Below are 12,820 nucleotides of genomic sequence, written 5' to 3' on the forward strand. Positions count from 1 at the left end.
GATGCTACTGAAGATCAAGCAGCTCAGGGCCTGGCTTCCTGGCCCTGGGATCCACTGTCATCATGTCGGTATTGCTTGATATAACGTTGACTATCTTTTCGATAGAGACATAATATGATCGCATCGCTCTGTAGGAGTGAAAGCACATTGCAATATCAGAGTGGCGTTGTGAGTCTGCAAAGAGTTAGTTGACGTACACCTTTTAGAGACGCAAACATACCTTGACACCTCCAAGTCCGCACGACCTCCCCAAGATGACAAATGTCGTTTTCATTTGCCGTACCTTCACGCTGGAGCTGGCTATTGAGTCCGCTGTTTCCGTGTCTAGTGAGCTTAGTTATGCTGTAATGCCGAGTATCTTCTTGTTATGTCGATTTCAAAGCAAGGACGGTTGTGATTCAATCCATATCCCGTAGACGGGCTCGCTGTTGTTGCGTATAGAGGATACCGTCGAAAAGTTTGACTGACAAAACTGAATATGTGGCAGTAGAAGACGTCTGGCGGATAAAAGAGTTGACTTTCGGCAAATGCTAGAGGTGAAGGCCCTTGAGCAGGTAAAGGGTACGTGTCACTGTGATAGTTAGCTGAGGGGGGTTGTAGGCGTGAACACCATCAAAGGAAATGGCCATCGCTAAAGATCGTTTCATCGTTTCAAAGAAGCCTGGCTTTCATGGAGTTGGCTGGAAGAAAAGAGTTATCCTTTCGACTAGGCTGGTTCTCGACATGGTTTCTTTGGAGTGAAGCTGAAGTTGGATCTTTTATCATCATACCCGATCTTCGGATGGTGGCCAGAAGAGAGTTGATGAAACTTGGTCGATTATGATGTGAAGCTGAATCTGACGATAACTCAATCTTCTGATACTTCGGAAAGAGAGTCGATATAGCTTGGTCAATCAAATGATTGAGCGATGGTTGCTGATGTTGTTCTGGTAGGGCATAGTTGAGAAGAGAAAGAAAGGGACGGTCTTTGTGTAGCAGTGTCCTTGCATGGCTGTAGGTTTTGTAGTGGAAGTGTCGAAATAGTGGTCGGCAAGAAAGGTCTGTTGGTGTGATCTCATGGAAGATCTTGCTAAAAAGTCCGGTCTCTTGTTTCTTCTCTTGTGGCGATAATTGGGTGAAGTGGGAAATCTTGTGGCATGACTTTGAGTGAATCGGTCTGTCGGCTCAGTCACCAAAGGTGGGATTTGACAAGGTGCTGATTCTTTCGATGTTTTTGAATGCTTGACTGGTAAAGGTCTTTTGTTGCAGTGAATCGATTCTCAAGAATGAAGTCTTTTGGTGGATGAAGATTTCCGACTGGTGTGTGTGTGTTAAGGTCTAGTGTGAAGCTCAATCTCGGTGATTGTGAGAGAGTATTCTGAGTACTTGGTGGTTGTTGGTTTCTTGAAGCTTGAGCTCGATGGCTGAGAGAGCATTCTGATGAGGTCTGGTGATCGTTGAGGGTGTGGCATAGAGTGAGGTCGTTTACTCACAAAGCTTGATGAGGAGTTTCTTTTGTAGGTCGGTAGAGGGTTGGTTGGGAGAAGTCTGAGAGGTCGTGGAGCTAGAAGCACTTGTCGGGCGCTGCGCCGGCCCGGATCGTCAGTCTCTGCCAAACGAACCAACCCAAGATACCAAACTGATGCCAACCCCAAGATACCTACCCAAAACGCCAGAATCGCCGCCCTACCTCCCACACGCCCTCCACCTAACGCCACCTTCAAAACAAAAAAAAAAACAAAAAACCGTCACAGCTGACCAGGGAGACCATCCCCCTAAACCTGTGACGCTTGAGGCATTGCCTCGATGACCGGAAAAACTTCTCTCTGAAAACATGACTGGAGACACTTCTCCTTTCAGATAGACTTGAAAACAACAGCTCCTACATGACTGGAGAAGACCCTTCTCCCTGAAAATGCATGACCGAGGCTGTAACCCAACCTCCTTGTTCTATGCAAATATTGACTCGCAATGTGCGGAAGCTAATGACTTTGAGGTACAAACATGAAGTATGTAAGAGTATGGTCTAGAGGGCCTAGAGCGACCTATTGATATTGTCTCTTATGCCTTGAGCGGCCAATGGTTCACTGCAGACTCAGGCGATCATGGAACAATATCTCCGGGGAAAGCCGAATCATCCAGGTTATCGAAACGAATACAAGAAAAGGGAGATGCAGAAGATAATCAATATACTTTTTATGGTTATTGATGGTTCCCAAAGCCCAATACTAACTTCTTACTTTGCTCTGTAGCCAACAATAAATGTTCTTCATGACTGATACCCTCTGATCTATGTAGGTTACGCTTTCAGGTAGCTCTTAGGCAGGCAGCCCTCGGCAGGTATGGTGCATACGTCCCCTTGCAATCTCTTAACATGCTGCTTCCGTAGCATTCGCCGTGTGAATGGTATTTGGCTTTGGAAAACCCGCAAGGTCCCTCTTCTGGCATGCACACGATTTCAAATGTGAAATTGGGGTAGGTGAGGAGTACATAGGATGCGAGACTCTTAAGAGATGAGGTCGTTTCGCTGTCTGCCAGATACCATTGTAGGATATCTTAAGTGCAATTATATACGTTTTTCGCCAACAGCAAGCTTGAAAATAGAACTCATAGTGAAAGGGTTCGCGTTGTGATGTTGACTGATGTCCGTGGCGCGGATCTCTCTGACAATGTCTTTCCATGTCATAGAGACACTGAGCAATGTCGTTCTTCTCATATTTAATGGCCGTTTTGAGGGAGAAACAGTCCGGTAGCATATTCCAGCATGGATCATGAAAGACTACAATTCTTCATTAAAGTTTCCAGGAAACTCAAGACTCGGGCTTCGGCTCGCAGACCCAACATGTGTACACGGATGAATTTAACGCCCTACCTGTCTCGGGCATATGCCATAATTGGTGATTCCTTGGCTCGTTCCTACTGGTCGTGTTATACTGAGCTTTCAGAATTAGCTTGCTTTCTCGGCAAAATGATAAACAGGAAAAAACAGCAAGGTCATCATTCCACAAATCTTCTATGTCCTTCAGTCCTAAGTACAATCTTATGAGGAAATGGTTTCACCCTGGCAATAACTCCCGGCAACTGCTCATATACCACATCGATTTCTTTCCCTTCCACATCCACATCTTTCTCAATATTGAAAACAGCCAAAGTCTGTGCAATAATTAAGAACATTGTTTGTTCAGCAATCCACTTGCCCGGACAAGTTCTACGTCCAAAACCAAATACTACATCAGACGGCGAAGGCTCATTGTACGGTTCAGAATACCGTTCAGGTTTGAAGGTCATCGGGTCGTGATATATCTCTGGGTCATGCGTAATTGAAGATACTGCGGGGAATAAGAGAGTGTTCTTCGGGATAAAGTAACCTTTGTAAGTGTCGTCTTCAGTAGTCATGTGTGGGAACCCCATGGGTGCGAGTGTATGCCACCGCAATGCTTCTTGGGCGATCGCATTGATGTAAGGAAGGTTGACCTTGTCGTCGAAGGAAGGGAGACGTGAACCCTCAACGACACGATCAATCTCCTCCTGTGCTCGCTTCTGAACATCGGAGTAGATGACCATGGCCGCAAAGAACGACAAAAGTGTGGCGCCAGTTGTGTCTGTGCCAGCGTTCATCATAGAAGCAGCCGTCCACTGGATGACACTCTCCTCTTCTGGATCGATTTTACGATGGATGTCTTTGACCAAACCAGCAACATACGAGACGTTGTCGTTATCTCGGGCCATCTGATCTCTCACGTAATCGTAAGGGTCTTTGACATTTTGCAGAAGATGCTTCCGGTAGATCTTGGCTGTCTTTTTGAAGCTTGCACCGGGCATCCATTCTGGTAGGTATTTGAGCCACGGTATCAAGTCTACCATCCAAGCACCTGGACTTGTCGCTTTCGAGAACTCTTCCATGACTGTATTGGCCATGGAGACGATATGGTCGTTCTTAGTGGGGTCCGTTTCGTAGTTGTAGAGAATGCGGAGCATGATGGAACCTGATACTCTTTGACTCGTTAGATAGTTTTTACTTGACACAAAGGGTGGCTTACTGGTTCAAATGTTCGGGTAGATTACCACCATTATTGTCTTTGTAGATGCGCTGTAGCAGTCGCAGAATCTCAAGTTCCTGTATCGGCTCGAATCTGCCGATGGACTTGCTGCTGACTTGGGTCGCCGTGAGCTTGCGATGCAACCGAAACGTCCTGTCAAACGGCATCATGCCCATGATGCTATCATACCCAACACTGTGTAGCAAAGGTTAGCAAAGAAAGATCACGAGGCTGAGAGATTTCTTACACGTCACCCGCAAACACCAGCTTTGGCCTTGAAGCACTTTTCAAGGCACGCATCTCCAACAGATCTGCGATGGTCTGTTTGTCGTGCAGTATGACAAATAACTGTCCAAGAACGGAGACAGAAGAGATTGGGCCATATTTGTCTTTATGCTTTTGCCAGTGAAGCCACTCTATCGTGCCCGGTGGGGGGAGATCAAGTACGTTTCCGAAAATAGGTAACCCTTTAGGGCATGGTGGCAAAGGGCATTTCGTACGTTCCAGTTGAGTGTACTTGAAGATGAGGTAAGTAACCCAGGCCAAGGCGCTGGAACAAAGAAAGTGAATCACAGTCATAGTGATGTTTGTACAAGGTAAAGGAGTGTTGCTCATAGCATGTTTATGGAGCGAGGAACAGAGGTATTTATAAGTAAACCTGCCATAGAAAAACATCTTTACCCATCAATATCAAAGCTGACATTCTGCAGGAGTGTCACCCCCAAAGCGTTGCGGGGCGTTGCGCACTCAGAGAGGCCTGATTGGCTGCTTGAAGACTGGGTCGTTATGATAAGGCTGACCTACGACCAAAAGGATGCGTTAGAACTTGGCGTGATCCTGGTTACTATTTGAGCTTTCATGAAAGGAATCTATTGCTGTCGATCGTAGTAATTCGTGGAAAAAAAGAAAAGAAAAACTCCAGATCCCGTGCCCCCGTATATATTCCTTTGCCATCCCGCGCGGATTGAATGAATAACCTTGTTGTTTAGCAGTATTTGCGCCATGATACGCGACGACTACTTCACTCGACATCGGTAACTCGCCCGGTTCCTTCAAACATCTCCGTCAGCACATCGCCAGCTGAAACCCGGAGCTTGGAGTCATCAGCCGCCATAGCCTCGAGAACAGGAATCCAATCTGCATGCACGCGGCCATGCGTGTCATAAACTTTGTCATCATAGGTCAGGCCGAAGTCAAATATACAACAGAACGAGACACAGAGTGACCAGATGTCAATCTTGGTCGTATGGGGATCGTCGGGATCCAGATCCTCAACCTCGGGCGCCATGAATAATGACATTCCATCGCCAAGAAGCGGGTGGGGGGCCGTTGTCGCCATATTAAAGCCAGCGAGACGGTAGTGGTAGGCGTGTTCGTCGATGCGACGATATAGGATGTTCTTTGGCTCAACATTCCGGTGGATTATGTCGTTCAACGAAAGATAGTCCAAGGCTTGTAACATTTGATGCATTAGAGGTCGACCTACGTTTTCCCCAAGCTGGAATAAGCCTCGGGCATTCGCGAAGCCCTCGCTGCGCGCGAGGTCATAGATATTGCCATCTTGCAGCTCCATGACAAGATAGAAGTGGTCTCCCATGATTTCGACTTGGAAGAACTCCATCACGTGAGGCTGTTGACGTTAGTTCTGGGTTCAAGAAGCGGATTCAAATATCCTTACATGGTTCAAATCGGTGGTGAGTTCCTTTCTCGCCTCTCCCTCCAAGCGATAGCGGCCAGGTTTCCCATCTACGACCGTCTTGATGACCACAGGATGGCCAGTGAGTGCATCGATGCCCTTGGTGACTACTGAGGCATCATCTTCTTTGATTTTGTCGCGTGGAAGATACCGGTTCTCTCGATTAGCAGCATCGAAATCTAAACGTCTTGTTGACGGAATGCTTCGGAGTGCCATGGTTTGTCCGATCCGAGCATGGAAACCTACTTGCGCTGCCCAAGCCTGCATGTCGATCGGCCCTGACATCTTCCAATCCATACTCCATTCCATCCAAAAAGGACTTCCTCTCTCGCCGAAGTGGAGTATGATTTCTCTGGCATGCGGGCAAATGACAGTGGCTCCGAAATTTCTGAAATCCAGTAGCTCGCTGAATACGTTGGTGGTATAGCGCACATAGCAAGTCTGGTTAGGTGACCTATCCACAAGCATAACCTCTCCAGTGTCTTTATGTATCTCAAAAGCGCACTGGATGTTCGCGGGGAACGATTTGGGTAGCTTGATGTGCCCTGTCCGGCCGATTGTGGACGGATAGATACCTTCACAGCGATGAGGGTTGAAGGTGATGTGAATCTCATCCGAAGGCGTGTGCCGACCGGGTCTTTTGCAGAAGCGTCTGTTGCGGACGTCTTCCTGGACGTTGGTTGAGGCAGTATTGAGCGGGATGAGAGTAAAGATGACAGGACCAGCTCTACAGTACTGGGAGGATGCCATGGTGCAGACAACCCGGGGGCATGCGGTTGTGTCGTGAAAGATAGACCAGAGGAGGATGGTTGTGCTGTGTCGGATTTAGAAATTTCAGAGCTGGTGGTATTTTAGTATTTCCGGCGGAGGTAGATTGTTGTCGATGCGGCAGGCAGTACCCAGCAGTGGTAGGCAGTGGCAGTGGCAGTAGGTGCCGATATACTGTTTCTTGACCTCTTCCTTGCAAACCAATTACCTTTTGAGTACAAAGGTAGCACTGTTGTTTTCTTCATGTCGGTGGCTTTGTTCATTAATTCCTCAAGCTTGGTCTCCTGTGAATGGTAATCATAAAGATATATTATTTAAAACAGTTTTTTCAACGCCGCCTTTAAACGACAGCATAAGCTTGGTATTTAATGAAAGCACAAAAAGACTAACCATGGCTATAACATCTCTTTACCTTGTGCTTGAATATTGTACAAAGCCATTAGACACGCGATCCGACTTATCATAATGGCTAGCGATTCAGGTCGTTTACAACAGCCACTGATATTATTGCTACAACGGAGAACAAAGATAAGAACCCTACAGTACGCTCAACTCAAGTCATTTAATCGCATAACAATTGGAAGACCTCAATGTATCAAGAATTGGTCGCTGAACACCAGAGACGGAATTAGCATGTGAACTTATCATTAACAGAACAGACTTGTTAGGTTGTTTATTTTGTTAGCCCAAGACTTGGAACACTAGTGTTTCTGCTACGAATATGACCACTTGGAAGGATCTTTAAACCATAAGTACAAGGGTAAGTATTGATCCTTTTATAGTAACAGTGCATATATGAAAGCGGTCATCAAACACATCATCCCACTAACACCACTAGATAGATGATTAAGATGCCGGATACTCATCAATCAATTACGCAGAAGATCCGTCATGGAACATATTACAGTAATGAGCATCAAGTTCAAATTATTTCTTTGACAAAGCGTGATGCAGTAAATGGATTCAATTATCTTAAAGTAATCCAGATCATTATACTAGTGGTATCTTAACTAAAGCGATAGCAACTCTTGCACTCCTTTGGGAGTCACATCTTCTCAATATCCCGAGGAGCATTGGAAGGCTCCTCATGCTCATCAGCAACCTTGTTCTCAACAGCGTTGGGTTGGTATCCACCCTGGAACTCTGAGGCCTTGAGCATGTTCCACTTGTCTTCCTCACCATCGAGGTGCTTGAATTGGAACCAGAAAGCAACACCACCGACAAAGGCGATGACAGCAACAACGGTGTAGTTCCAGACAAGAAGAGGGTCATCGGAGAGAGGCGTGAAAGCCTGTCCGATGGCGGAGGCAAAGGCAGACATGAAGAGGTTGACGCTCATGACAAGTGACTTCATGTTCTCGGGGGCCTTGGAGTAGGCGTACTCGTAAGAAGTGACGTTGGTGAAGATCTCACCGAGACCGATGAAGATGTAGGGAAGGCACTGAGCCCAGACGTTAATGTCGGCGGGAGCGCACTTCTCGCCAGTTGAAGGGTCGTCACCGTTGGCATACTTGCCACAGGGGCTCTTTTGGTAAATGTAGTATTGCATCTGTTACAAGTTAGCATCGAGTTATTTGATATTGAAAAGATTTCCTCATAGCAGCCGACACTCCGAAAGGAGCCGCACGCTTAACAGTATGAAGGCAGTGTAAACACAGTAATGGCACAGTGCGTCACACTAGCGCCACACTAGCGCCACAGGGCTCAACATCAGACCAAACCTCATATTGGAATATGAGATCTGAACAAACGGCAACAAATCTCCCTCTTTCACAACACAAAAACAAAAACAAGGAAGTATTGATATTGAAAAGATAGTACTTACCACTGCAGAGGCGACCATGGATAGGGCGGAGATCAAAAAACCGACTGTCATACGCTTGATGGGGGTGAAAGAGATTCCCAGCTTTCGGAGACCGGGATACAGAACATGATCGATGATTGGGACCATCAGGCATATGCTTATGGGATTAAGGTTTTGTATGACATCGTTGGGGACACCGTTGAGAACCATGGTGGAAGCCTGAGTGGTCAGGTTACCGGTCATCTGGTTGTAAGCCAGATGGAAGACGGGTAGGTAGAGGAAGACCTTGCAGGCCATGAGACCACGTCGGACTTCGTCAACCCAGGCATCATCGTAGGTCATCCAGGCAGGGCGCTGGTCAACAGGAATCTGAGAGGGCTTGGCGTGCTCCCAGTTGGGTCGGAAAGCAGGGCTACGCTTGGAGACGTAGATGAACATGCGCAAGAATTTGGACAGGACGGAACCAGTCGCAGGCTTGAGCTTGTACTTCTTCTTGTTGACAGCCAGTACAATGGGAGCAATCAGAAAAAACACAGTCGGAATAAAGAAGGCAAGCCAGAAGGAGTGGTACTTCTCAACGTAGACCATAGCAATCTGACCGCAGACGGAACCGATGTTGATGGCAAGGTAGAAGTAGAGGAAGACACGGGTGTTTGTCACGGCAGGGTCGACAATAACTCGTTCGCCGTTGCGGACCTCGACGCGCATCTTGGTGTCCTCATTCTGATCAGCCAGGAGGGGAGATACGTTGGCCTTGAAGAAACCAGTTCCGACGCAGAGAGTGATGAGACCGACGATGAAGGCACCGAATGCAGGATCTTTCCTGACAATCACGTTGGGAGATGAAGCAGCAACCAGAATAACGTGAGCAATGGTAGAGATGGCAATAGCAATGTGAAGGGTGACGAAACGACCGAGCTTAGCATCGGCAACCCAGGCACTGTTGAGATGTTAGTGAGATTCGAGAGATGAGACGAGACGAGATGTGTCAGCAGATGCGGCACCGTGATTGGTGGAGCTCACAGTCACGTGCGAGGCTGCTCTGTTGAACAAAACAGAGCCGATTTCCCCTCTTTAGATAGTGAAATTCAAGGCTCGTTAAATCCTCTTTGGGATGCTCTATTTTGGGGAAAATAGCTGCTGACAGCAAGATGAGACGAGATGAGATGTAACTTACCCGACAAGAGGCATCAGATAAGCGAAGAACTGGTTGAACAGAGAGATACCCTGGGCGGCTTTGGGACCCATGCCAAGAGCGCCAGCCTGACCATCAACATCAAGAGGAGCACCAGTGGTGGACCCTGGAGGCAACTTCTGTGCAACGAAGTTTGTGTAGAGGACAGCGGAACCGTAGTAGGAGAAACGCTCGCAAGCCTCTACAAAGGCAATGGTGTACATGGCCCACTTGATCTTTCCAGAAACACGACGGAGAGTCTGAAGCTCCTCCTGTGTGGGAAGCTCATCGTCAGAGTCGGAGACGGAGCGGCGTGTTACGTCCATGGAGCCCTTGGCGGCGACCTGGGGGATGCCATGAGTCTCGGGGTCTGCGAGCCCTGAGCGGGCGATGGCGTCGTTGTCGATAGGACCGGTGGAAGTCATTTTGACTTGAGTCCTGCTGGCAGTCTGATGTGGGAAAGACTGTTGAAACGAAGGGGGGTTAAACGAGATGTCGAGGATGCCCTGAGGGAAAGGAAACGGAGAAGTGGGAGGATACGGGATGGTTATATATCAGATGCAGGAATGGGTCGTGTTGCCCCAGACTTAGAGGTAAATGCACATCTCCAATATCCGACAGGACGGGCTTGGCCGTTGCCACCTTCCCTGGGGGCTAGGATGAAGCGACGATCCCAGCATGATAGCAGTTGTAACAGACCAGACCCCAGAGTTTCCTCTTTGACTTGACAAACTGTAGTCTATCAACAGTAGAGTTAATGAGTGGAGACAACGACCTTATCTTCGCTAGCACCAATTGACGACCCCAGAACAAAAGTCCCCAAGGCCATGTAACAGAGGTTATGCCACATGCGGGGTCAAGGCCCGAGCACTAACGGACAAGGTAGACAGATGTTCGGTCCTTTTGCCGATGTCTTATCGCCTAACAGGGAAGGTCGACCTTTTGGAGGAGCATTACAGCACTTCAGTCGGCCGATGGTCATGTCGTTGGTTTTGAGGCTCGGGGCCAAGACGGCAGATTAGTTGCTTGGCCATCTCTTGACATTTCTTGGAATCCCGGAGCAGTGGTTATATCCGAGCTGTGGTCAATTCTCAACTTCAGCTTCAGCTTGTGCTTTATTCTCAGCTTTGATGCAGAGTCTGAACCTCTTCTGCTGGAGGTGCGACGATGCATTGATGCAGTAACATTGTTTCGCGAAGCCATGAATAGAAGCGTGGCGTATCGAGGTGCCGAGGCACAAATGGGACAGTTGCCTCTCGGAGCTGGGCGTCTTCCGGCTCCGATTCAGGTTTCCAGCTTCTTATTGGGTCAAGCCACAGGAATTTAGAAGACGGGAGCGGCAATCTGTGGCTTCATCTTGGTTACCGTTTCAGCTGCCAAGAGGGACTCTTTGAAGAATGGCTTTCCCTTGGCGTAGATCGTTCCTGGTTGTGAATGTCGTAATGTTTACTCTTACAACAAAGTGATGAAAGTGGCTTGCGTATGTCATGCCTTGTCTTGGCAGTGACATTAGAAGAGAAAACAAACTGTCGCGTGCTTTGGGCGTACTCTAGAGTTAGCTCAAGACCGTGCTCATCGGAATACCCCGACGAGAAATTGGAAACCCACAATCCTTATGCTTCATATTCGTGTCGCAAATAATTTACCATCAATAAACCTCACAAGTTGACGCTACAATATAATTGATAACGCGACTCGCGCACACGTTAGCCTTGCGATAATGGTGCAGTTTGCCTCCTGATTTCTTCACCTCATGTAACGGTAACCTTCCTAACCTGGTTACGGTTGTTACAGCTTCGGGAATACAGTGGGATAGCGATTCTGTGGCGAGTATTTCTAACGCTGACATCGAGATTACTTGAAGCTCTAGAACAATGAGTCTGACAGTTGAAGATAGCACTGGCGAATCACTCTGCATTGAACCCGAGTATCGTTCAAATACCTTCTCGTCACAGCTCCAATGCTACTGATAATGCCCCGGAAATGTTACTCCAAAAAGCCCAATCCACCGCGTCTAATTAAGCTCCATCGTAAAAGGACAGCCAACCCTGGAGTCCTGTCAAAGGTATCCCCACCAAATTAACATTAGATGCATCACCGTTGGCCTCTGAGAATGGATTTTCTTACCTCACAGATTCACCTTGAGCTGCCCCTTTTGGGTCCTCCTTCCACCAACAAGTTAAGCTTGTCGAACAAGGTTACAGGTTTGACTTTACCCTCCTACCGGTCATGGTCTCGTGCGTTGCGGGGAACAAATCAATTATGTAAAACCCCGTATAATGCCTGGGGGAACAGGACCTTTTGCCTTTCGTCTCCTACATCAAAAGAGAAACTGTTTCGTTCGCGTTTAAAAGCCATTACCAAGAACGGACTGTAGGCGCGCGTGGCGTTTTGCTAATCGGAACTTTTGGTATGGTGAATCCTTAGAGGTCTAAGGCCAAGACGGACTCTTTTTGCACGACCCAACACTATCCCTGCAGTGAAACCCCCCGACGAGCCACTGCGTGCTACCGCTGATAATATCCACAAGCAAAGGACCCTTTGTCTAGCGCCTCGGATTCTTCTCTTCTTCTTCTGTTACAGTGGAGCTCGTATCTTTTGTCGCCCGCAATAAACATTGTATGCTTATGTGGCCAAATTTGTCAATCCCAATTCATCAAGTAACAGAAACAGGCTCTCCCCAGATTTCGCCATAGTCTAATCTCAAGTCGCAAGATCAAGTCGTGATTTCGTGCTTGACACCTTGAAATTGTTGCGTAAATAATTGTTAACATGCAAATTCTGTAACCGACGCTTTAACCGCAGAGCCGCAGCGCAGCCAAGCAGAAGCTAACCTCGAGCAAGGCTTGTCGTAGTGTGAGCCAAGACGGGCGGATTCGATAGGGTCCTTTTTCGGCCGACAAGCAAGGAATACCACGCTGGAGAGACATCATCTAAGAGCACGCAATTGTCCAATCTTTCGGTTTTCGGCAGACTTTTTCTTGGTATCATATCCTATCAACAAATAATCATGACATTTTGCTTGGCAAGTTTTCACCATCTTGGCATGTTCAAACCGATGGTCGAATGACTGTATAACCCATGTGATGACAATTACTGAATAGGCAGGTCTATCAGATTATTAAACACTTAAAACACATTCCAGTATGGTTTCAATTTGCGCTCCATGTCAGCACCTATCTCTGACACCAAAGTACAATCCTTCCTGTAATAAATCGCATCATACGGAATAGGCAAATCACACATACCGCACCGTATTGGCCTGTCTGATCACTCGGTCCAGCCCATTCCAGGGAATCAACATCCCTGAAACCCATTGAGTGGGCCCAGAGACATCCTACCATGGCACACGATGGGTA

General features: G+C 47.6%; 3 protein-coding genes across 3 annotated transcripts; all 3 read right to left on the reverse strand.

Annotated features, from left to right (window-relative positions):
* Positions 1-2,976: 2,976 nt before the first annotated feature.
* Positions 2,977-4,598, reverse strand: FSST1_008887 (cytochrome P450; the record flags this gene model as incomplete). The annotated part of the gene is made up of 3 exons (XM_083225813.1): positions 2,977-3,973; positions 4,020-4,214; positions 4,267-4,598. The coding sequence occupies 3 exons, from the start codon at positions 4,596-4,598 to the stop codon at positions 2,977-2,979; spliced, it is 1,524 nt and encodes a 507-aa protein (XP_083084848.1).
* A 442-nt stretch (positions 4,599-5,040) lies between these two features.
* Positions 5,041-6,465, reverse strand: FSST1_008888 (protein kinase family protein; the record flags this gene model as incomplete). The annotated part of the gene is made up of 2 exons (XM_083225814.1): positions 5,041-5,649; positions 5,698-6,465. 2 exons carry the CDS (start codon positions 6,463-6,465, stop codon positions 5,041-5,043), a joined length of 1,377 nt encoding a protein of 458 aa, XP_083084849.1.
* A 1,063-nt stretch (positions 6,466-7,528) lies between these two features.
* FSST1_008889 (POT family-domain-containing protein) lies at positions 7,529-9,886 on the reverse strand (the record flags this gene model as incomplete). The annotated part of the gene is made up of 3 exons (XM_083225815.1): positions 7,529-8,032; positions 8,309-9,227; positions 9,465-9,886. 3 exons carry the CDS (start codon positions 9,884-9,886, stop codon positions 7,529-7,531), a joined length of 1,845 nt encoding a protein of 614 aa, XP_083084850.1.
* Positions 9,887-12,820: the final 2,934 nt, after the last annotated feature.

The sequence above is a fragment of the Fusarium sambucinum genome, chromosome II (assembly GCF_050947815.1).
Source record: "Fusarium sambucinum isolate potato_lamoka chromosome II, whole genome shotgun sequence".
NCBI lineage: Eukaryota > Fungi > Ascomycota > Sordariomycetes > Hypocreales > Nectriaceae > Fusarium > Fusarium sambucinum.